The following is a 25353-nucleotide window of genomic DNA, read 5'->3' on the forward strand; positions in this document are numbered from 1 at the left end:
TTACATATTTTTTTAAATATAACCATGTCACATCAATTGTATCAGATTGTGTCAACGTTCAACGTCACCAATGGAACTGAGCAACTATGGAACCACGGCATAGCCAGAATACGCTTCAAAAAGCAAAATATTTTAATAAATTCTAAAACACAAACGCTCAAAAAAGGAAAAAAAAATTTTTTTGAGCACACTCGTGTATTTTCCTCCTGTAAGATAATTAAGTATGTGAAAAAATCTTAATGAGCCATCATTTTGCGAATATATAGTATAACATATAATTCTTCTTTCTACAAGCGCGAAACGAATATCTCCTACGGAGAGTACGTTCTATGTAAAGTTTACTACTTTTGTTCGGGGTATAGATCCTATACCATGGTAAATGGCTACTTCCCCACTGGTCCTTGGTTCGGTCCCTGCTAGTTAAATTTTAAGAAACATTCACATTGAATGATATTCTTCTTTTTTACATGAGAACTAGAACATGATTGGCGAGTTTTTCGCGGATAAATATTTTCTCCCAATCAAGCTCTTGTTCATATTCGGGGTGAATGTTCCTTTCGGTAAGTTGATTGAAAAGTTTATCACTTTCGGAATCAGATTGGCCGAAAAAGTCAATCTTCCTGGTTTACGGAAACTGTAATCCTCGAGCCTGAAATTTGTTGTTGTTGTCGTTCATTTTACGTCGCAATAGAGCTGCAAAATGGGCTATAAGCGACCGTTTGGGAAACGAGGACCAATATCGCTCACTCCCTACATAGACTGATTCAAGTGGTTACCCACCCGCACCGTGTCTATGTTACGAGCCGTGTCTTAATGATCAATCCACGGCGGGACCCACCGAAGTCAAGCACCACTGATTGCGGTCAGTGTGCGGGTGGGTGACTACTTGGATCACTCCGCTTAGGGACCGAGGGTGTGCGGCATCGGTTCTCGTTAAACTGTTCTACAGTAAAGTGCTCTACTTCAAGAGCAGGTCATCGGGCTACCAAGTCCGTCCATCTGTATAGCCATCCAGACCGTCACCAATAGCCCATTGAGCAGCTCTAGCGACGTAACTGAACTACTAGAACAAGAACCACTGCGAGACAAGAAAATTTCAACTTACGGCAAAATATTGCATACAATCATCTCTTACTTTGCAGAGGATTTAACTTGCAACTCACACGTAGTTTTATTTCAATGTTGCCACTAAATTTGATAATTTTTGATTTCCGGTATTTTTCTTCATAGAAATTTTTGTTTTAAGTTATAAGTAAATTCTGAAGCTCATTTCGATTATCCTTTTACTATCACAAGGAAGTTAAAATTGTAATAAATCTGAATAACTTTTAATTCCCATTTTTTTTAGTAGTAAAAGTTGTTTTTCCTTCTTGGATGTTTCCACCGGAAACGGAAAATGTTATGATGTCACAATAGTTTGTCAACGCCCAGTTATCATCACTGTCTCTTGTTAGGGACAGCAATAAATCTAAGTCAAAGTTGTGGAAGTTCCAAAGGAATCTCTTCGGTAACATATAATTTGCAAATTATAGTTTATTTATCAAAACATTAGCTATTTTTTTGTCAATATATATTTGAAAATGTACACCTTTTTTTATAGCAAAACACCGATGTCGGTGTTGTAATATCCAATATGGCGGTGTAACGAAATAAAACAAGCAGATAGCTGTAAACATTGCAATATTAATTCGTACAATCCATAAACATTTACAATTCAGAATTACATGTTTCCCATTTATCTCATCAGTAATTTTTTCTTTGGATAAGTTGTGTCCTTATTATAAACTATCTCTGAACAGCCTTCGTTAATAACACTAAGAAGGAAATGAGCTTCCGATCATATGTTATTAATGTTTGCTTTTCCTTAACAAATACTGTAACTGTACTAAATTTCATAAGGCTCTTCACTGTAGACTTCAAGTTATACATTGCTTTAATTAACATGTTGCAAGAATTGATGCTTTTATGTATTTACGCACTTAATGCTCAGTACATCTGCGTTGCATTGAATGTTTGATAGTGTATTGAAACATTTTGACATGATTTTCTTTTAATGCCGTTATACATTTATTCATTATCCTACATATTTTAATATCAAAGCCTAGTTATATATGATACATTAGTAACATTTTGAGTTCCATCATATAGGATTATAAGTTATTTCTACGTAAATTTTACTATATTTAAAGTATTGGTATCTAACCTAAGGTCTTAGTTTTTTTTTGTTCTAATAGTTAAAATATTATGTGAAAATAAGATTTTCTACTGCTAACGCATTCTTTTAATTATTAGTTTCATAAGGGCAATGTAAAATGATTTCCTTTAAGGTTTGTAAGAATTAAGATAAATAAAACTTCGTGTAACACAATTTTTTGTATTGCTCTAATAAAACTGATAAATATAGGTTATTTGGACATTTTTAGCATGTAGGTATATGATGTGCTAAGTTCTCACTTAATACATACACAAGATGATTAAAAAGAATTACAAAGTTTAATGCTCTATCAAACTTTTATGTTAAATTATAATTGTTTAGACCGTTAAACATCTAGTTGATTTCGTTTTCAAGGTCAAATATCAGTATTCCTCCCATAGCTGAAAACTAAACAAAAAATTATGTGTTTAACCACATAAAAATTTATAAGTTTGAAAGTTGTAAAAAGATTTGATCCTCAGGAAGTTTTTTTATTACAAATAAGTCATAGCTTTCAATTTAAACATATATAGAAAACTTATAACATAATCACTGTTTACATAAACGAAAACAGAGCTCTGCCTAGGAACGATAAAGGGCAGGACACTTCATGGCAGAATAGGACATTTTGAGTTTTAAAAGGGCATTCACTTAACACCTTAAATTTTTTTTTCTAAAAAGTAAACTAAAAACGAAATTGATAAACAACTGGAAAGCTTTTTCTTGCAATTTAAATGGAAAATGTTGACAAAATAAATATTTAAAGATTCCTTTTTTTTTTCTTTAAAAAGAAGGTATTTAAAATCACTTAAAAAAAGTTATTAATATACTATAAAAAAAAAGTGACAGTTATAAAAATTTGTCCAGTTGAGAATTATCCTGACAAAATAAATAGCTATAATCAGAGTTGAACCTATAAGCAGAGAAAATTTTACCAGAGTGTAGTTATTTAAATAGTGAATAATTTTTTTTAAAAATGGAATACAAATAAATAAGCTATGTTTTTTAGGAATGGCTGTTTATTTTTACAAAAAGATCTAAGAGGATACATGAAAGGGCAGGTAGGATGGGCCGCCATTCTAAAAATAGTTAGTACACTAACTAAAACCTATCTGGCTATGGCGAAAATGTGTAGCCTGTAGTTTTAGTGTTGGTATAATAACTGTGGAGCTAAATTTTAAACATGTTAATACACTGTAGTTCAGTAATGAGATAAACAAGAACAGATGTTTTTTCTAAATTGATTATATATTTTATTTATTGTACCATAATAAGGATTTATAATAAATGTTGTGTAGAATAATTTTTCTTGCATGCTAAATGTATCTTTCTATGCTGTTTATGTAATATTTCATTATCAACATTATTGATTGATTGATTTTAATCAGGCAGCCACGCTGGTCCTGGCACATTGTCCTGAAGAGAATCTGAATTATGCAGACCATAAAGTGTGTAGTTGTGGGTGATGGAGCAGTTGGTAAAACTTGTTTGTTGATATCCTATACTACAAACAAGTTCCCTTCAGAATATGTTCCCACTGTAAGTTCTATTTTCACACTTATTTTTATGTTCATCAGTCAATAATTTTTCTCTTGAAATCATCAGTTTCCTTTTATCTATTGTGTAATAATAAAATTAATGCTTTTTGTAATGATAATAAATGCTTTTGTAAGGGACTTAGAACAATAAAATACTATTGTGAAAATTGCTGGCTTACAATTTTCTGTATGGACAAAACTTTTGCTGTGAAGTAATCAGGGTTGGGTTTTTGACGTCAAAGTGGTTTTTGACATGACAAGGGTATAATACTGGTTTAAACTGTCAAAAACCCGTCAAAAATGTCAAAAACTGAAGTTCGCCAAGAAAATATATAAACTTCAAAACTACCAACAGTTGCCATGCATTATATTGAAATTTAATTATACTATAGGTAATCAGCAGGTTTTAAAATATTTTTTAATTAAAATTAAGGTAAAATAACAGATTTAAAATCTCAGAAATTTATATTCAAATGCATGTGCACAAAATATTGCACAAAAATTGTTTAAATATTTATATTTAAAAAAAAAATTTTTTTTTTTTTTTTGATACTTAAGAAAATTAAAAGTTTATTACTATGCATTTTTGACATATAAGGAACATATAACTAATATTTATAAGGAACTTACAAGTTATGTTGTATAAATACAAACTTGATACAATTGTATAAAAAAATTTTTTTAATGTTTTATCGAATATCTTTATTATCCAGTATGTTAATTTGAATTTAAAAGTAGTTATATTTATGAATAATGATAAATATAATTCATATTGTTTATTATATTTATTTATAATTATTACACTTATCATTTTAAAACAATTTTTATCTCTTAATTTTTTTTTCTCCACTTGTATTAAGAATACAAATAATGCATATCTTGAAAGCAAGAAGTAATTATTCAACAGCTGAATATTTAGATATTCAACAAAACTATATCGTATTCAGCAAAATGAAATTCACAAGTATTTGGATAAACTAAATTTTCAGCATAGTAAATGAATAGGCTGAATATACTGTAAATCGACACTAACTACTCTGTGTATTTAACAGAAAGCATTTAAATTTGTATTGTCTTATGTTAAAAAGATTATTAAGAAGATTTAAAGGAATATTAAAAAGATTTTTCTTTAAAAGAAGATGTCTAATGTACAAAACTGCTAATGTTTATCTTTATAAATGTCTAATTTTTAGTATAATCTATACTATACACTAAATTTGGTTATAAATAAATTTCTTAATAATATCACTGCAAATTTTCAATAACACATGAAAATGAATACATAATATTACAAAAGATGTGAGCTTTCAAAAGTACAAGATTTTGGTTACTATTCAAAATATAAGTGTTTCTTCAAAATTTTAAATTTATTTTTTCTAGAACATTTAGAAACACTATCCTTTATAAAAAATATATAAATTTTATGTATTAATTAAATTTCACATATGAATATAGGTTTTTGACATTTTTGACAGTGAGGTTTTTGACGTGACGGTTTAAACTATGGTTTAAACTGTCAAAAACTGTCACATGTCAAAAACCTGCCAGCCCTGGAAGTAATAATATTGAAACAGATAATTTAAAAATTACTTCTTTTTAGTCACAATTTTTCTAATTAAAATATTTTAGAATGTTATAAATTTTTTTTTTAATAATATATTTATCAGATATTTTTTCTTTTATAACATATTTAACGACAACATTGTGTGTTTGTGTTTAGTAGATCAATATTTAATGATATTTAGCTTAATTTTATTGAATATTATTACTTATATAAAATTTTAAAATTTCGCTGGTGATTATACCTAACATACATGTTAACTTTAATGTTAAAAACTGTGACATGTGTTTCTGAACGATAAAAGTCCTTGCAGAATTATTTACATGTTTTTGGAGGAAAACTATTTGTGATTACCTCCTGGTAATGCTATTTGTGTCCAATTTACGATGAAAATTTTATATGCTGATAATAATTTTTGTCACGTAATTGAAAATATGTTTTCCAATTTTAAATTGTATTGCAAACTTTATTTTTTTGTTTAAAAAAAATGGTAATCATTAAATTAGAGAGATTTATTTCTTTAAACTAGTAATTGTTGTTGGTGTTATCAATCTGAAAACATTAAATGTTATTTGGTTATTAATTTGCATGTACATGCTATTTGTCTTTCTATCTGCATTTTGCAACTTATGTTTATAGTTGTGGCAGTTAACTGGAATATATTGTTTAGATTCCTTTTAAATTTTCATAATTTTTTGGCTCAGCTATAATTTATTTTTAAAAATATTGGATATCCCCACCCTCTCAGCATTACTTTTTGTACCACAATGAAATCATATTTCAAACGAATTACAAATTTTCAGTATTTTGTGGAATACTTATGTGTCATATAATTTAGTTTTGTTTTCCTAAAATGGAATATTTTATAAAAACTTAAATCAATTTATGTTCTTATAATTATGACCAAAAAAATTTAGCCAACTTCAAGAAGATTAATTCTTAAAAGAATATCAAAGTTTGTGTGAAATTAAAAACTTAAATTCTTCAAATGTTTTTGAATATTTTTTACTTTAATGGTTTTATTTTACAGATTTTATTTTGTAACTCTTATTAATCTGTAATTTAATATTTAGTAATTCATTTGATATTTTTAGATTAACCATAATTTACTGATAAGGAATTGTAGTTATTATCTCAGTTGAATAATGATATTAGTTCAATTTGTAAAATCTTTATGTAGATAAGCATATTTTAATCAACAGTTTTGTTATTTTGAGCATATTTTTTACCATTTAAATTGTTTAAGAACAGTTAAAGATTAAAGCAGAATGTTTGGCATATATATCTAAAGTTTAATTTTATTGTTAGAGCATAAGTATCGATTGTCAAAAAATGCTTTATTCTAAAACACTGTAATTTATAATATTTAAAGATAAAAATACAAGTATTGAAGTGGTTATGAAATAAAAAACAGTATTTATCTATAACTAACTAAAGAGTGGAATTATGTCTTAAGCTCTTGAACAAGCTTTATAATAAAATGTTTTGAGGCTATCATCAACGATAAACTAACATCTCTCACTATTTTAATTATAACTATTCTTTTCAATGATTGCAAAAAAAAAAAAAAAAAATCAAAAATATGCCTGCATAATGAAAAGAAAAAATTCTTAATGCATATTTTTTCTTTTGCAACTGTAAATTAGACATAAATTGTTCTGCAATGTACAGTGGATGCATAGGGTGTCCACGGGTTATGAAGGACGCAGAGTTGAAAGGGGAGCAGGAAAATCGCGATAACTTTTTTAGATTAAGTCATAAAATTTTTTCTTTTCAGAAACTTCCGATTGTGACAACTCAATTCTAAATTTGCTTGCCTAATAAGCTTGCATTTATAATATTTCACAGCTGCCAAGTCTCCTATTTTTTAATGAAGACCTCCGTTTTTGAGGACTATCTCCCGTTTACCCACATGTTCTTAAACATCTCCGTATTTTTTGAAGAAATAAAAAAAAATTAATTTTTTAGCAATAATTATGCGCTAATAGTAAAAATACTTCTCTTATTCCTCAACAGTGTTGCAGTTCTTGCACAGCCGCTCTGAATAATTTATTCAGTAAATTGTTTTTTTCTCCGATAACAAACTTTGTTATTTATCTATGGGAATCTGGCAATAACTTTGTTTGTGTTGGTATTTTTACCAATCGTCCAAACAGGAAAGTATTTATTTTTTTCCGAATCATTTATTGGTAGTCAAGCAACTAGAAAATGAATTGTATAAGGAAAGAAAAAAAACAGTTCGAAAGTATAGCAGATGTTATGTTAGGTACCCTATACATTCTGCTGAGCAATGCAGACCCCTAGAAAACTTTATTTAAGGTTTTAAAAAAATTGCTCCAAACTTCACTCATCACTCTCTGATGGAAAGCTTGTGAACTTGCTTTTGAGGAAGAGTAATTTCTCCTGGTAACTGTTATGAACAGAACTTTGATGAAAAATTTCCTGTGCTTATTCAAATTGGCTTACGTTCGAAATGTGAGCATGTAATAATTCTGTAATATAAAGCTAATTACTTAAAATTATGAAAATTATTTTGATGTTGAGTGTTTATGGTTTAAGTAATTATAAATAATAGTTTAGAAATTTTTTTAGATTAAGATTTTTGTAGATATTTTCAACTTTGCTAAATGTAAGTACTTTTATTTCCAATTTCGAATTTCTCTTTTTGACATCCATGCTTTTGCATCAGATATCAGAATCGTACATGTAGCCCAAAAATGTCGCAAGTAAAATCTCCGTTATTTTATTTTTCTAATGTTGGCAGGTATGATATTTAAATTTGGCACAAGAATGGCCAAAAAAAAAAAAAAAAATAACTACTAACACAATCGGACTACAATGTGAATTTATGATTGAATCATTACAAACTGAGGTGTTAAAAGCAGGGTTGGGTTTTTGATGTCAAAAACTGGTTTGTGACATGACATATCAAAAAACTGTCAAAAACATGGGGCACTTGCCCCATGTTTTTGACAGTTAACTACTGACCAATACAATCTGACACTGATGACTACTGACCAACACAATCGGACAACAATGTGAATTTATGATAGAATTACTACAAACTGAGGGGATAAAAACAGGGTTGGGCTTTTGATGTCAAAAGCTGATTTGTGACATGGCACATCAAAAAACTGTGAAAAACATGGGGCAAGTTTCCTTTTTTTTTTTTTTTTTTTTTGTTGAAGACATTTTATTAGATACTAAGTCATGATCAATACTTGCATTATATATTACTATAATTATGATTAAATATTATGTATGACATATGAAAAATGTAGCCAAAATTATTAAACTATTAATTGGTTTTTCTAATGGTAGTCTTAATACTTTAAGACCCATATTATAACTATTACAGCTAATGACTAAGAGTTGTTATTTATTATCAATCTAAATATTGAATTTAATTTTTTTGTGTTACAATTTAGGAAAATTTTTTAGATTAAGTAAAATAAAAGTGCTTGCCAATAATTGTCTAAATGTTTTTATTGATTTTCAATATTTGTTCTAATTAATTATATTCAGGTGAGCAGAATATTTCTGACTGCACAAACAAGACTTTAGAGGAAATTCAAGCAGCCATGGGGAAATTTTTGGGTTAAAAAAATTCTAACAAAATTTCTTGTTAAAAAAATGAGTCAATTTTTCTATTTATTAGTTTGAATTCTTTAACTTTATAAATGGAGCTTTAAATTTAATTTAATAAATTGTTACTATTTTCGTATATTTCGTTTCCTATTATTTTATAACACATATGCTCCTTTATTCGAGAATTGTGTAAAACCAAATATATATGAGGTGTGATCAAAAAGTATCCGACTTTTGTTCATAAAATAAACGTTTATTATGATATAATTATTTAATACAAATCCTCTTCAAAGTAGTCCCCTTGGGCTGCCACACACTTCTCCCAACGCTTCTGCCACTGTTGAAAGCATCGCTGGAAGTCCTCCTTCGGTATTGCTCTCAGATGGTCTGTCGCATTCTGCATAATGTCTTCTCTGGTCTGAAATCTGGTCCCTTTTAGTGGCATTTTCAGCTTTGGGAAAAGCCAAAAATCGCAGGGAGCCATGTCAGGAGAGTAGGGAGGTTGACGAACCACTGGTGTGCTGTGTTTTGTCAAGAAGTTCTGAATTAAATGGGAAGAATGTGCGGGAGCGTTATCATGATGGAGCTTCCAACTGCCTGTTGCCCACAGATCCGGGCGCTTGCGCCTCACTGCGTCACGAAGGCGACGCAGAACCTCTTGGTAGTACTCCTTGGTGATTGTAGTACCGTGTGGTGCGTACTCGTGATGTACTAAGCCACTGGAGTAAAAAAAGGCAGTTAGCATGACCTTGACATTGCTGCGAACTTGCCTTGCTTTTTTGGGCCTCGGGGATGAAGGATGCTTCCACTGTGTTGACTGGCGCTTGGTTTCTGGGTCATATCCATAAACCCATGACTCGTCACCTGTAATCACTGTGTTCATAAAGTCGGGATCACCGTTCACAGTTTCGGCATGTCTTGTGCGATCTCCAGGCGAAGGTTTTTTTGCTCAAATGTTAGCAGCTTTGGTACAATCTTTGCTGAGACTCTCCTGAGGCCCAAGTCGTCAGTCAAAATTGATTGAATGGAACCAAAACTAATACTCACCTCGTCTACAAGCTCTCTGATCGTGATTCGGCGGTTCTGCATCACCAGATTCCTCACTTGATCAATGATGGCATAATTTTTCGATGTTGAGGGCCTCCCTGAGCGTGGTTCACTTTCAACTGATAAGCAGCCATCTTTGAAGCGGTTGTACCACTCCTTTATCTGTGTGGTGCCCATCGCTTCATTTCCAAACACTTGTTTAATCTTGCGAATTGTTTCCACTTGCGAATCACCAAGATTAAAACAAAATTTTATGCAATAACGCTGTTCGACTTTTTCTGACATTTAAAAAAAAATAAAATCCGACGACACTCACTTGCACCTGTTCAATCATGAATGGCCTGACGCCGACTGACTTGTATTGGAGCTGTAGAAAAAAATGAGCATGCGCACTAGGCATGCTCACAACCACACATCGAGCCCCGCCCCCATAGCTGCGTTTGTTTGACCAATAAAAATTAAGGTCGGATACTTTTTGATCATACCTTGTATTTTTTTCTTTAGCTTTATTTTCCAAAAATATTTTGTAAAGTTATTGTACCAAAAAAATGCCCTACTTATATTCTCATCGTGCCAAAAAAAGGACCACACGGAATAACTCTTGATATAATTATCAGATCTTCATGTTCTAAGACTCAATCTTAATGGCTCAAAGGAGTGACCAAATATGCTTATTAATAAGTGCAGATGATTTTTTAAGTAACGAAATCAGACAAAATTATGCTTTTTCTGAATAAATATGCCTTTACTTTTCATCAGATTCAGATTTCTGACACCCAAAATATAGGTGGTAGCTCCAATCTGGGAAATATATAATATGTATCAATAGTTTGTTCAGAAGTGAGCTTCAAAGTTTGGACCCCTTAATGTTAATTTTGTGCATTTCCCTATATTTCGAGAACTTTTTAAGTGAATTGAAGCATTTTTGCACACAGATTTAAAATTTGTTTATCCAAAGAAAATTCCATGCAAATAATAACTTTTAGTAAACATTTATTTTTTTTAATTTTATTTAACACTGGTTGGAATAATTTGGAATTATAAGATTAAAGAACTTTTTGCATCATTTTAAAGAATGTTATTTTGTATAGCAAAATACAAACTTCAAGCAAAATAGGTTGAATAGTTCCTGAGAAATTGAATTTCAAAAAAGTCAGTTGCTTAAATTGCTTCTATGTTTTTTTTTCTTTTGTAGATAATTATAAATGGTTAGTTGTGTATTTGTATTATTCTTTTTTTAACCTAAGTTTTAAATAATAGCCTGCTGTTCATTAAATTAATATTTAATTAATACCAATTAATAGTGGAACCTGTAAATGTGACCACCTGGGTAAAGTGAGCATCTGAGTAAGGTGACCATTTTATACAAGTTTTATTTAAAGAGTTCTTTTTAAAGAGTCTGCATAAAGTGACCACCTCTATATAGTGACCATTTGACTTGGTCCCGAGGGTGGTCAATTTAGACAGGTTCCACTGTATTTCATTTTTCAGTTAGTAAGCTAAAAAAATTTTTACATCAATGTTTTAACAATTCGATTTAATCTTATTCTCAATAATAGGTATCAATGATTTAATTTTTTTCTTTTTAGGTATTTGACAATTATGCAGTGACTGTTATGATTGGTGGGGAACCATACACGCTTGGTCTATTTGATACTGCAGGTCAAGAAGATTATGATCGTTTGAGACCTCTAAGTTATCCTCAAACAGATGTTTTCCTTGTCTGCTTCTCTGTAGTTTCTCCTTCTTCGTTTGAAAATGTTAAAGAAAAGGTAATTCAACCTGGTATTTTTACTAATATTTTTTAATTGTTTAATTTCTGTAGTATTTAATTCAAATTGCGAAATAAACGTAGCATGATGGAAAGCTCTTGTTAGCTATCTAATGTGACTTTATTACTCTAAATCTACTAAGTTGTATTTTCTTCAGTGCATGACTAAGCATTTAAATGTGAAAAGATTGTTATTTATTCTTAGCAAATAGAAACAATTTATGTTTTATCGTATAAGATCCTTGTTTTAGAGGAGTTTTGAAATTAAAATAATGAATCGTAAATTAACAACTTAATTCTTTAGTTTAATAGGAATCATTGACTAGGAGGTCTATAGGTATTAGGTTGACTCTAAAAATGCAGGAAACTTTCTTAAAAAAATGTAAAATACTTTGAGAGTTAGTTAATAATAATGCATTATAATAGTAGAATTTTAAAGTTTGTACCTAATTTTATTTTTAAAAAGGGATGTAAATAAAACTACAAAAACTCAATGCAACCTCAAACACTTAAACTGCAAAGCAAAATATGCAATTATTCACACTCTTTTCTGTACCTAGTTCTATATCTTTGTGTATTTATCATATTTGTGATAAAATTAACACTATCATTCAAATAGCCCTTAAATTTTCCATGTTTTATCCAGACTAATGGATGATGTGAGAAAATGGGCTTGCAGATGAAATATCAGAATTTTTGTGTTCCTAACAAGCTTTAAATACTTGTTAACTATCAGAAACTTTGCTTTGTTTGATTTTGTGAAAACGAGTAACAAGGAATCAGAGTATTCATTGGTCACAAATAGTCATGAAAAGTCATTAATTTTTATCTTTTTAAGTTATTAAAGTAGGGATCATTCAAACATTGAATTGGCTGGAAAGAACTATAAATACCGACCAAAAAGGTTATCACCATTCAAGGGGGTGTATGAAGAAGTTTTCAATTCTGATAAGAAAATTGTGCGCTGTCATAATGTTGAATTTGAAAACTACCTGGAAATCACCTTATGGCGATCATCAGATGACATGAATTTATGCCGAAACCGAATTGTTGTGAACATAGAACGGCAGACAGTGATAACTCAAATTTTAAATTCGTGTCATCATAACATATTAAAAATTTCAAAATTTGAAAAAATTATTAACTCAAACTCGCTTAATGAAAATATTGGATTTCGAAAACATTAAAAAAAAAAAAAAAAAAAAAAAAAAAAAAACTAAACAAAAAGGTCTGAGAAAATGATCCAAAAAACTATGTGGCTTTATCATGAAATCGCCGTGAATCAAGTTCATAAAAGGTGATAATTCAAATTCACCTATCCTATCAGTAAGACATTAAAATGAGCAAAATTTGAAATAAAGCAAAAAATAACAGGAAAATAACCCTGAATAACCTCCCAAAAAAATTTTGCAATCACTTCAAATTTAGCACTGAAAAAAGTTTTCACTCAAATTCAAAATTGGCGTGTCATAACAGTACAGTATTTAATATATCTTTTTAACCAAGCAGGTTAATTAATAACCAAGCAGATTTTTTAAAAAATAGGCTTAAGCAGACCTGTTTTTATACTTATTTTGTAGTATATTTGATGATTTCTCTGGATTGAAGGGCATGTGGAATGTAAATTTTTAATCCGAAGTGCTAACTGGTGGTGTTCTCTACAAACCCTTTCTAGCATGCATTCTTAACATAGCAAGTTGAAAAAGTAGCTCTTATAAAATATTCAGCAAGTTAAGAAATTGAATCCTTCGAATAATATTGGCAGAAACTAGAATTTTCAGATTAATTTGAGAGACTAGATTAATTGAGAAAGACTAGAAACTTTTAAATGAAGCTTAAAGTTTCCGCATGGAAAATCCTAACCAACAAACAGAAAATGTCTCATAGAAAGAGCAGAGTGGAAAAAATTGAACTTTTTCCAAACTTTTAAGTTGAAGAAGCAGAAATTGTTGAAGTACAGATTAATTTGAGAAACAGTGGGAATGAAAATACTAATTTAAATGAAACTAAATGTTCTGTGTGTAGTTCCAATGCACAATCAGAAATGATAACAGCTGATAAACAAAAAGAAAAATTGGCACTGTTTTTTTTCTTCAGTCTTTTAAACAAAATCGAAAATTCTTATAATGTAATATGTACACTATCTAGCCATTAATGACTGGGCACCCCTTGAACGGCAGGTGGACTCATTCTGGCCGAATAAATACGGAACCTGTGGTGGGGAAAATACCGACGAAATACCGGCCCTACTGACTTGATTCTAGCACCTCATGTATTCGAAATGAGGGGGAACCGGTCAATAATGGCCAGATAGTGTATCTTTATTATGAGAAAAGCTAAAAAAGTGGTAATTATTTAAAACTGTTATGTAATATTCTAAAATGAACTGCTTTTGTACTTAATGAAATGCTTTTGTACTTAAATGAAATTTTTATTGCTGAATTGCCCTGTTATTTTAATAGTTAAGTCCTACAGGATCGGATGACTCAATACAAAGATCTAGATCCAGCCAAAAAATTGTAATTCCTTAAGATTGAGGCTACAAGAAGAGGCACCAGTGCCTTTGACTGTAGCGCAGATTAAGAAAATTGCCCTGTGTAGAAAATCAGTGTATATATAAATAAAAAAACCAACTTTAAAACATTTTAGAAAAGTATTTTCTTTAAATCTAATTGAATAATTTATAATGCTTCAGAAAAGCACTTGTTATCCTCATTTCAGTAAAACAGCAGTATATCTGGTTAATAGTCCATTAAAAAGTTTCCACTTTTTTTAAATTTGGTTAATCATAAATGTATGTAGAATGCATTAACATTAACATGAATTGTAAAATATTTATTAATAAAGAAGTATAAGAAGAAAAAAAAGGCCTAAATGTTTCAAAAAAAGTCATGAAAATTAATTTAGGTGGTATGAATTTTTTTCTTAAGACTTAGTTGACACCCTAATTTCAAAAAAAGTCATAAAAATTTGTGTAGGGGGGCATTGTTTCCCCTCCCCCCTCCCTTGGGACCTGGTGGACACTCTGATGTGGATTAAAAACACTTAAAATTGGTATTTAATGGAACATGCCAATCTCATACTGATTGTAAATGTTAATGGATATTTATTAGATGGACCATGTCACGAAATTTATGTTTAAAATTTTTTTACAAAATTAGTGTTTTTCTTTTTTTGAGAAGACAAAAAAGAAAAATTACTTTTCAAAAAATGCTTTCATTTTATTCGTATCAAGAGAAAAAAAAAACAAATATATGCTATTGTTATAGTTAATGAAATTTTCCTACTTTCATTAGTTATTCATAGCTGTTAAGTTTTCAGTTCCAGGCAGTTCCATCTGCTCATTATGAAAAACATGTAAAATTTCAATATGAAGAATTTTTTATTTTTAATAAGAACAAACGTAATATTTATCTATAAATTGTGTGTTTTGTGCACACAGATATACTTTTTTATAACTAAATAAATTTTAATTCTTTAAATTTGTTATTTTTTAAAATTATCTTTATTTCAATTTAAATTAACAAGAACAGCTTTGAATGGTGTTAAATTATTCTCTTAATGTAGCTTATACAACAGCAAAGTTACATAGTTATGATTTTTTCAAAAATTTGTTGGAACTTAATGGCTGCTATATCTATTCTAATTGAGCTTATATCTTGTTAAAAAATACCTCCAAGTAGAGTAAAAATATATTGTCCGTTTTTTGTGATAATTAAATGTTCCTAATTTAATCATGTTCAATAATCTTCCCTCTCTCTGCATCCTTCAGCTGTAAGAAACTAGCGCTCTTCATTTTTGAGTATTTTTTTTCAATAGTCATTGAGTTTGTGTAGATTAAAGTGTTTTTATGCTGCAAAGAAAAGCCAAAAAATCTGCATCGAACGATCTAATGTAGAATGTGTAGAATGGTCTAATGAAATCTAATCATAGTATGATCTTTGTCAATTAAAGGGTTTTTAATACTACTGAGAAAAAGGATGGATAATTTGATTAATTGTTTTCTGCATTCTTGCCTTTGGAAACATGTTTTCACAGGGTGTCGAAATAAGTTAGTTTTTTATAATATTAAAACAGAACGCACTAGTAATTAGGGGGAAATGCAAAACCATCTGCATACAATGATCTAATGCAAAATGCGTAGAATGATCTAATGCAGAATGTATAGAATTAGAATGATCTAATACAGAATGTATAGAATTAGAATGATCTAATGCAGAATGCATCGAAGGATCTAATCAAACTGCGTAGAATAATCTTATACGGCAGCAATGTTTTCTGCATTAGATCATTCTAACCAAAAATAAAAAATAGTAGACATTTGTTAATTTCGTTCTCAGGCTGTGCCATGTTTCTAAAAATCAATTTTTATGAATTAGCACTAGCAATGCCATTTGTTCATGAACTTAATTTCACACAAGTTAAAAAGTTAAAATCTAAAATTTATCTAATAAGCTAAATGAATTTCTTTCTGATATCAATTTCAATTCCCAAAATATTTCAGTCTATTCTCTCTGGAAATAAAAGATCAATTAAAAGGTTGAATTTTTAAATTGTAGGTTGTTTTACTTTTATTGCCAATTTTTTGTATTTTATTTCTCCAAAAAGTTCTTATCCATGTAATCTAAAGTGTTACATTTATTGATTTTAAATATGTGTTTCAGTGGGTACCAGAAATTACTCATCACTGCCAGAAAACACCGTTTCTTTTAGTGGGTACTCAGATTGATCTTAGAGATGATGGAATAACAGTAGAAAAATTAGCAAAAAATAAACAGAAGCCTATCACATATGAACAAGGGGAAAAATTGGCTAAAGAATTGAAAGCTGTCAAGTATGTTGAATGTTCAGCCTTAACTCAGGTAATTTTAATTTTCTTTTATTTAGTAGTAATTATATAAAAGATCCTTTATTGCGCTATAATAAATAAATTTTTCTTCAATAATTAGACTTTAAATGTAAAATATTTAATAAATAGTGATAAATATTTTTATGTATGTAAAAATAAGAATACTATTTTCTCTTTTTCTAAATTTTATATATTTTGATACAAAAATAAAGTTTCTGCTTTGGCTTCAATGAAAAATTTTTTACAAAAATATGGAGAAAATTATACCAGCTTTTAAAATTAGTCCTTTTTTTATTATTCATTTAAAGCATTTGCTAAAAGATTTCAGGAGATTGATGGATAAAGACTCTCTACCCTCGTTATTTACACGTAAATTTATTTAGGTTTCTTTGCATTTTAGTTGATAAAATAAGTCTTTTTTAAATTTTATTTCAAAATTAGTTAGTCGGTTTAAATTTTTAAATGTGACATATAAATATTTATATTTTTTATTTATATAAATAACTTTTTTATTTATGTGTCATTTGTGACTGATTATTTTGTTTCAAACTGTGTTTATCTGCTCGACCATTATACGACAATATTACAGAGACTCCAACGGATACAGAATTTTTAAAGTTTTCATGCAAATTTTGATTGTTACCATGGACTGTAAGGATTAGAACCCATTTTATGAAAGAATATGATATTGATAGGTTCCTATGGTTTTTCAAAATCTGTATTAAAATAGAAGCTATTACTTTTTGATGTGCACCAGATTCATGACAGTTGCTTTGTAAATCCATACGGTTTTTACGATCATTTATCAACAGCTAGTGATCTATTAAACCATTTATCCAAAATATATGGAATTCCAATGCTTGTGAATTCCAATATTTTTAATACACTATTTTTACATCTGAATTTGTATTTTCACTTTGGGGTGTGTCCAATTTACAATGATTGACATTGGTAAATCTAAGCGGTTTTCTGATCTGTTTTAATTCAATTTCACTTAGTATTTTGAATTCCGATATTTTTTATACAACATAATTACACTAATTTGAATCAACGTTTTCACACTTAATTCAACTCCAATCTATTTCGGTGTATTGCCAGTCTGTAGGGAATGAAAACTCCATTCGTTTTGTACATGATTCAAAATTTAATGATTTTTGACAGTTGTTAAAAACAATGCTAAATTTTTTTTTGATGTGACGGTTAAAACAAGATAAAACCGTCAATTGTCAAAAACTTTCCAATCCTACCAAATTAGGATATTTTTTTAAAGTGCTTAAAAATATTTTTTGAATGCTTGAAAGGTGCTTAATTTTTGTTGAGTAATTTGGCTACGCACCCTGACTACTGTAAGAGCTTGAAGAATGCTAAAAATTTTCATAATCACCACTAAAAACTGAATTGTGGTTGAGGTCTCTAATATAAGTTTATTAATTGCAAGCATTCCTCAAATTTTCTATTTAAAAAGAAAAATTTATACATTACAGATAGCAACATTAAGCTTTTTCATATTTATCTCTGCATAATTCCACCAATGTATTATATATATTTAAACATTGACCTATTAATTGTAAAAAATTGGATTTCTTTGAGTAAAGAAAAGAAATGCAGGCACGAAAAATAATTTCATTATTTGATAGAAAGTTTGATCAAAAATAGTGTAATTTTATCAAATGTTCATATGTTATTTAGATTTTGTGTTAACTTTTTTTTTCGTCATGCAAACTTCAGATCAGTTAAGAGGATGTAAAATCATCCTAAATAAATTAGTAAATTAACTTTATTTCCTCAATAAGATTAAAACTGCAAATGTTTGAAAGGGAAAATTATTGTCAAGGACGCTTCGAGCTTTCTTTATAAGATTAAAATAATAGAAAATTTGAGATGTTTATATATTTTTATTTTTAATGACATTTTTTTCTCACGTCTTTTGGGGAAGAAGAAATTTGGTTTTGGGACCATCTGCATCTTGATCAAATCTATTCATGTGCCGATAATTTTGAGAAAAATGTAGCTCATGCATAACCTATATATGGCCTGTAGGTACTTTTTGACTCTTAAATATTTATAAATAGTCCTGATTAAGAGAGGTCATAGTCTTTTGCTGACTATTTATTAGCTTTCATATTATTTTCTATTTGTAGTGGCCAACTATCTAAGTTTGGTTGTGCTTCTATTGTAGTCAAACATTTCACCTACCAATTTTTCAAACAACCTGCTTAGTAATAGGTTATTAATGTGTGTATTGTGAAAATGATTTAGGACATCTCCTTTATCATCTCAATCTGTCACTAATGATGCAATATTTGTGTTTATCTTTTTATCAGTTTAACCTAGGAGAAAGAATCTGAAAGAAATTCTCCAATGCTATAAAAATGTGTCATGCTTTTTGTGTCTGTTTCTTGATCACTGTTGCATTATAGCTTTGCATACACTAACATTATATTTATTGCTACGTGAATAATGCTAAATAATATTTATAAGAAAAAAAGAAAAATCTGCTTAGCCTTTTAGGCCCTTTTATAATTTTTCAACAGGCACATATATATCTAATCAGTTAATTTAATACCATTAGAGTAGAAATTTTAAATTAATACCATTTTCCAGGTAGTAATCTAATTTTATATATATTTTATTAATATAATTAAAGATATTATAATGGAAAAGTTGAATGGGTAAATGTTTTAAATGTCATTTTAGTGAATATTAAAAGAGCTACTTTATAGTTTGCAAGTTGTCAAAAGTAAAAAAAAAGAAAATATAGTCTTGCCTGCATACCTCCAATTGGTTGAATCTACGATAATAAATCAAAAAGTTCACACTTGTAGTGTAGTTTCTATTTCTTGCCCTAAAAGAGATGCTTTTTATGGTTTTTTGTAGGCTTATTTATTTATATTTTTGTTCAAATGCTCTTAAAACCTAGTAGTTATGGTGGTTCTTATCTCATAAATTTACTTCTAAAAAGACTTAATAAACATAAAATTATAAAAGAAACAAACAATAACATCTTTTAAAAATTACCTTGTCTTTTTTTAAGAACTATATCATCAATGATAATGGTGTTGGTTGTGCCATCTCTTGATTAAGTAAATAATGAATGAGGAAATAATAAATTCCAATTATACAAAATTTTTCTACTCTTAAAGATTGCAAGTACCTTTATCCAAATAAATGTTTATAATTAAATAAAGTATTTTTTTTAAAAAATCTCAGCTATTTCTAAAATAAAATAAGAATCTTCTTCTGTTTCTATAAAATTGCAATTATTAAAAATAATAATAAAAAAAAAAAAAAACTCCTATAGTCTCAATTCTAAATTTGTCAATATTTTAGAATTTCTTTTTTTAAAATATTAATTTTTAAATTTATCCTTTTCAACAGAAAGGCTTGAAGAATGTTTTTGATGAAGCAATATTGGCAGCCTTGGAGCCACCAGAACCCAAACCTAGACGAAAGTGCAGGCTTTTATAAAGATTGGATGACCTTAATATATCGCCATCAAGACGTTTACCCTAATCTACAAATAAAAAAAAACTCTTGGCTTTTCTCCTTTTCTGAACATTATATTCCGCGAAACATCATAAATAATATAAAACACATTGCTCTTTTTGTAATCCAGAAATTCATTAGCGAATCCCTGCGCTAATCATGTACCACTGTTCTGTGGAATACTGATACATTCTGTATTCTGATACATATGTTATACGCATTTACCATTCTGAACATCTTAAGTGTGTTTCAGGGGTTTTTGAGTGAAAAGGACCAAGACTGATTTATATATATATATAAAGTGCCACTTTATTTAATTTTTTTCTCAGAATTAGTGAGTAAGGAGTTGAGAACACTTAATCCTTGACTTAGGATGTGTGGCTGCAAGTTTGCGGGGATTTCTTGAGATGGATAATGATTTGACGTTGAGTTTTTAACGTATGAGTTTAAGAACGAGAAACTATTTCTTTTGCAGATGCAATACTTTAGTGTTGTGTAACAATGTCTTTTTTGTAGTTTAAATTATTTTTCTAGTTTTACCAAATTTGTCTTTTTTAGGCATGTTTTATTATAATTTAATCTGGATATATATATTTTCTATATTATTTCAATTATGTTGAATCACGACTCATTAATAAATTTGCTGGCTGGCATAAAGTAATTCCGTTTTAAAATCCTAAAAAGTGCCTCTGAACAATAAGAAAGTATGTTGTTGCAAATAGTAAGGGCTTTTTACATTGTTGGATTGTCATGTCTTCATGCTCAATAAGAATTTAATGTGCAGGTCTTAGTAAACACAACTATATTAAGCTTACTAACATTAAACGTGATTTTTTTATAACTTGTTTCTTATTTCGGCATTGCACCTTGTGGCTTTGCTTTTCTGTGTTATTATAGTCAGCATAATCCTTTTATGTATTTATATTGTGTGTCCAGTACTGATAAAAATAACTATTATGGGTATACAATATAACTTCAAATATATAAAATGAAAAGCCTATCAAAGTTTTATATTTAGGGTGCTTGTGATTTAAAAATCTTTTTATTTAATATAAAAACATGTCATCCTTTTTTTTTCTATTACTTTTTTAAGTATCGATTATGTACAATGTAACATTTTTCAAGTCCAAATGTGATTGTTTCATTCTGATGATTATTTTGTGAATTCTTTTTTTTCTTCTCCCATTTGTTTGTGGCTTTTAATTGTTTTTTTGTAATGTATAAATCAAAAATAAGAGCACTGTTCAGCACAATGTGTCTTCCTAATAGTATGCTGTTCAGTATTTAAAGAAAACAAAAATGCTAAAAAAAAACTGGCTTACTGCCCATTTGTGTTACAAAAAGAGACAGTCTGTGCCACATGTTAATATACACTTCGTGTACTGGATGAAGCAATTTTTAATAAAAAAAAATTGATAAGATATTGGCATTTTCTTTATTATCTTTACCTATGACTCTCATCCAGAGTTAAGGCTCTGGGCATAACATTTGGAATAGGGTAATTCTATGATAGATGGCCATAGTTTCTTCAAATGGAAATAAAAGTAATTAGAAATGAGATACAAGAAATGTATATGCATATTTTAAATCCAGATACTAGTACTCAACACATTTTGAGTAAAAAATTATTGGAATATTAAGAACAGAATGTGAAGAAAAAAAATAATTTGAATTTAAATCTATCCTAGATTTTCCTTATATTATTTTAAATCGCCCAAAAGTGTATTACCGAAGTATCCAAAACTCATAATTCTGAAAGTAGTTAACCCAATTACACTTTCAAATTTATATATTGAATATGAAAAATATTTAATTTTGAATATAAGTGCCATTAAAATCCTACTATTAATAGTGTTTTTTGAAATTTTAAGTATATAAAAAGTTTATATTTTATAAACTTATATAGTGTTTTGTAAAATTTTGTACTTAAATTTTGAAATTTATATTAAAACAAAAGCTATTTCTTTTTTGAATATTTGTCGGGAAAGTAGAAGTATTATTTTTTTGAAATTATTATTTATTTCCCATGTTTTAGTTTTTACCATTATGTTAACTGTTAAGTATTTTTTCATATAAAAATTACGATAACTAATTTGGATAATAAGAGATTGAAGGGTTAGAATCAGCTATCTTTACGTCAGTGTTTTCTTAATCCTATGTTTACCAAATTATCAAAAATGTCAAACTTTTTTGTTTTATTAAATGTCTTTTACACTTTAATATTTTCATAAAATTTTTCAAGTTAAACATTTAATACTTTGTTTTTATAACTAATTGAAAATGCTAATGAATCAATAAGAAGGTATGAAAGACTTTCTTTCAAAACTGATCCATACAGAAAACTGAGAATTGAGGAATCATAAAATAACGATATAATATAATTCCACAGGTGATTTTCTTGTGGAACTACAAATATTTGTGTGTTGTGAACTAGTAACAATAAATGGAAATTACAGGGACAAACAAGTTCCGATGGGATATTTTGTTCCATTTCAATGATATATGGAAATAATGTTAGTGGGACTTAAAAGCTCCGTCAGTACATAAAGAGTTAAATGTATTTCAATAACAAGAATTTATATTTAATACATTTTTTATTAATAAGTTGTTAGTTTTGTTTAAGTTATATAAATTCTAAAAATGAAACATCTACAATAAGTCATTGTAATGAAAATAAAATCAATCAAATGAAACATAGCCAAAAAGCATATTTTTCAAGTTAAACATTTAATACTTTGTTTTTATAACTAATTGAAAATGTTAATGAATCAATAAGAAAGTATCATAAATACCGTCAATAAATTTTAAATTTGTTATTAAGAACTGAATAATTTTCATATTTCAATAAATGGTATGGTATTATAAATTTAAAAAACACTTAAAGAAAAAAGAATTTTTTTATACTTTTTTAATAAATTAATATTTATTACTTTTATTTCTAATTTGGTAATTATCTCTTAATTCTAGCTCTAAAATTTACCAAACAGATTTTTGAATTAAATATTGTATATAACTTCAGAAATTTTTTTTTAATTTGTAAACCTGAAAATTTTCTTAATTATTAGTATGGTTGCATAAAACAATTCATTGAGTATTATGTAGGAATTATTTGGACTGTGATTAAAAGAGGAGTTTTTAGGGTCTCTTTCTTAACATGTTGGCAAAATACTGTAGAGGTAAACTGTAATTTATTAATAGGGGATCTTTTCTTTGAATAATAGGGGATCTTTTGAACAACCATCAATGAGATCAAGGGTGTTTTTGTGCTAGAGTGGGTGCGGTTGCCACTGAGCTTGATAAGGACCCTGGTAAAAAGTATGAAGCGCCAATATCTCCTATTATTTTATATTTTATAACCGTGATTGAACAGCCGACCCAATTTTCGGTTTTACGACAACTAATGTTCAACCCTGTAGCCTTGTAATTTTGAACCCAATCCAGAAGATAAGGGTACATCTGTATCAAGTATTGGGAGAAATTTGCCTTCCTGGTGGACTTTTTGATGGAACTAACCCACATTTGAGTTACATGGAGAGGAAGCCCACGAGAACCTCCCACGGTAAGCCTGACGGCAAAGGGACTCTAACCCATGATCCGTCTGCCACTGAGGATATTTCACGTCAGCATTGTGGTTGGTGCAAGCCGGATGCGGACTCGTATCGACCGTCCATCGCTGGAATTCGAACCCGTTCACCTCATTGGAAGGCGAACGCCCTGAGCCATCGCGATTCCATCCCTCTATTAGACATGTTTTTCTCTTATTTGCTTTGTTAATTTTTTATTGCAAAAAAAATCCCCCCTTTAATTGTTTTAGCAAGCATATTTTAATACACGCTCATTATTCGAATGTTATAACAGATCAAAACTGAGGTTTCTACAACTGGGGTATATTGACACAAATTGAGGTTTCAACAACTGGGATATGGCAAAATGACATTAAACGTTTGAAATTACATGGAGAAAAAGTTATTCAACCGAAATTTCTAATCTAATCAAGCATTACGTCAAAAAAGGTGAACATGGATATCTAATAAGATATAAGAATATGTATATATAGGGTATTCTGTAATCACCTTATGGCTTATTCCAAGCGAAATCGACCATTGCTGTTATGTCACAGATTTCCATGAAAATTTTTTATAGAAAAGTTCTTGATGAAATATGACTAAAATAATTTGCTCGAAAATTTTAGACCAAAACTGTGATTAGGGGATGATTTTGAAATATGTCTCAATTTAAGAAAATACCGTAACTGCAGATGGTGCCTCGTAGGTTTAAAATGTCTATATCTTTAATGTCTTTATTTAATTAATATTTTTTATTTAATAAAGGATCTTTAATGTGTTTATATATTAATTTAGTCTAATGTAATTTATGAACCAATTTTCTTATTTCTGGTGTCGTTAGAAAGAAGAAAGTTATCACTTTTTTTAAATGTTGATATTTTCATTTAAAAAATAGATAGTTATATAATTTTGTTTAACAAAATTTATTGAAATAATTTTTGGGGAATGTTTTTTTTGTTGCTAACTTTAAAATATTTTCACAGCACAGTAACAATCATCACTAACTTATTTTTTTTTCTGATAATGTTAAATATCATACTAAAATTAAAAAAAAGGTTTTTTTTTGCCTTTAAAAAAATAAAAAATGTTTTTAGCCAAAATACTTCAAGATTTTTTTTTTACAGCATGAAGAAAAAGTTTCTTGATCTTAATTTTTTCCCTCATAATGTTAAATGTCACGTTTTTAAATATAAATAAAATCAAAAGAGTATTTTTATCATTTTGTTTTGCTTGGTCAATAAACAAAATAAAAAATGGTTTTTAGCCAAAATATTTCAAGATTATTTTATAGCAGAGAAACTTTTTTTGACTTTTTTTCTTTGTATAATGACAACGAAATTAAGAAAGCTGGCTCATAAAAAATAGACATTCTTAACCTACGTTTTCCTAACCAACATCTGTAATTACTCAATTTTCTTAAATTGAGTCAAACTTTAAAATGATCCTCAATCGTAGTTTTTGTCCAAAAATTTTGAAAAAAAGTATTTAAGCCATTTTTCATCAAGAACTTTCTTGCAAAACATTTTCATAAAAATCTGTGACAGGCATTGAGAAATATTTTTTTTTTTATTTTGGTTTTATTTCACTTCAAAACATATTGATATCCTTTATTTTCTGCCCCCCCCCCCTCTCCCCAAAAAGGACCACGTTTTGAGAAGTGTTAAACTTTTCGATAAATGACGAAAACTTTTGCAATAATTTATGCGAATTTCTTTCACTAGAATATACTATAAAAGTTTTGCTGTGAATTAAA

General features: G+C 28.7%; 1 protein-coding gene across 2 annotated transcripts in view; it reads left to right on the forward strand.

The window, feature by feature from the left end:
- The first annotated feature begins 1229 nt into the window (after window positions 1–1229).
- Window positions 1230–25353, forward strand: part of Cdc42 (Cell division cycle 42) — a 33641-nt gene continuing 9517 nt past the window's right edge. Inside the window, exons 1-5 of one of the 2 annotated variants that reach the window (XM_016049844.4) lie at window positions 1230–1507; window positions 3583–3733; window positions 11518–11700; window positions 16364–16561; window positions 19927–21455. In XM_016049844.4, coding sequence (XP_015905330.1) covers window positions 3629–3733; window positions 11518–11700; window positions 16364–16561; window positions 19927–20016 — 576 coding nt within the window. In that variant the 5' untranslated portion in view covers window positions 1230–1507; window positions 3583–3628 and the 3' untranslated portion in view covers window positions 20017–21455. Of the gene's footprint in view, window positions 1508–3582; window positions 3734–11517; window positions 11701–16363; window positions 16562–19926; window positions 21456–25353 lie in introns of those variants that run through there. The other variant, XM_087152065.1, reaches the window with a different exon arrangement.

The sequence above is a fragment of the Parasteatoda tepidariorum genome, chromosome 9 (assembly GCF_982258835.1).
Source record: "Parasteatoda tepidariorum strain Cologne lab strain chromosome 9, Ptep-v5.0, whole genome shotgun sequence".
Taxonomy (NCBI): domain Eukaryota; kingdom Metazoa; phylum Arthropoda; class Arachnida; order Araneae; family Theridiidae; genus Parasteatoda; species Parasteatoda tepidariorum.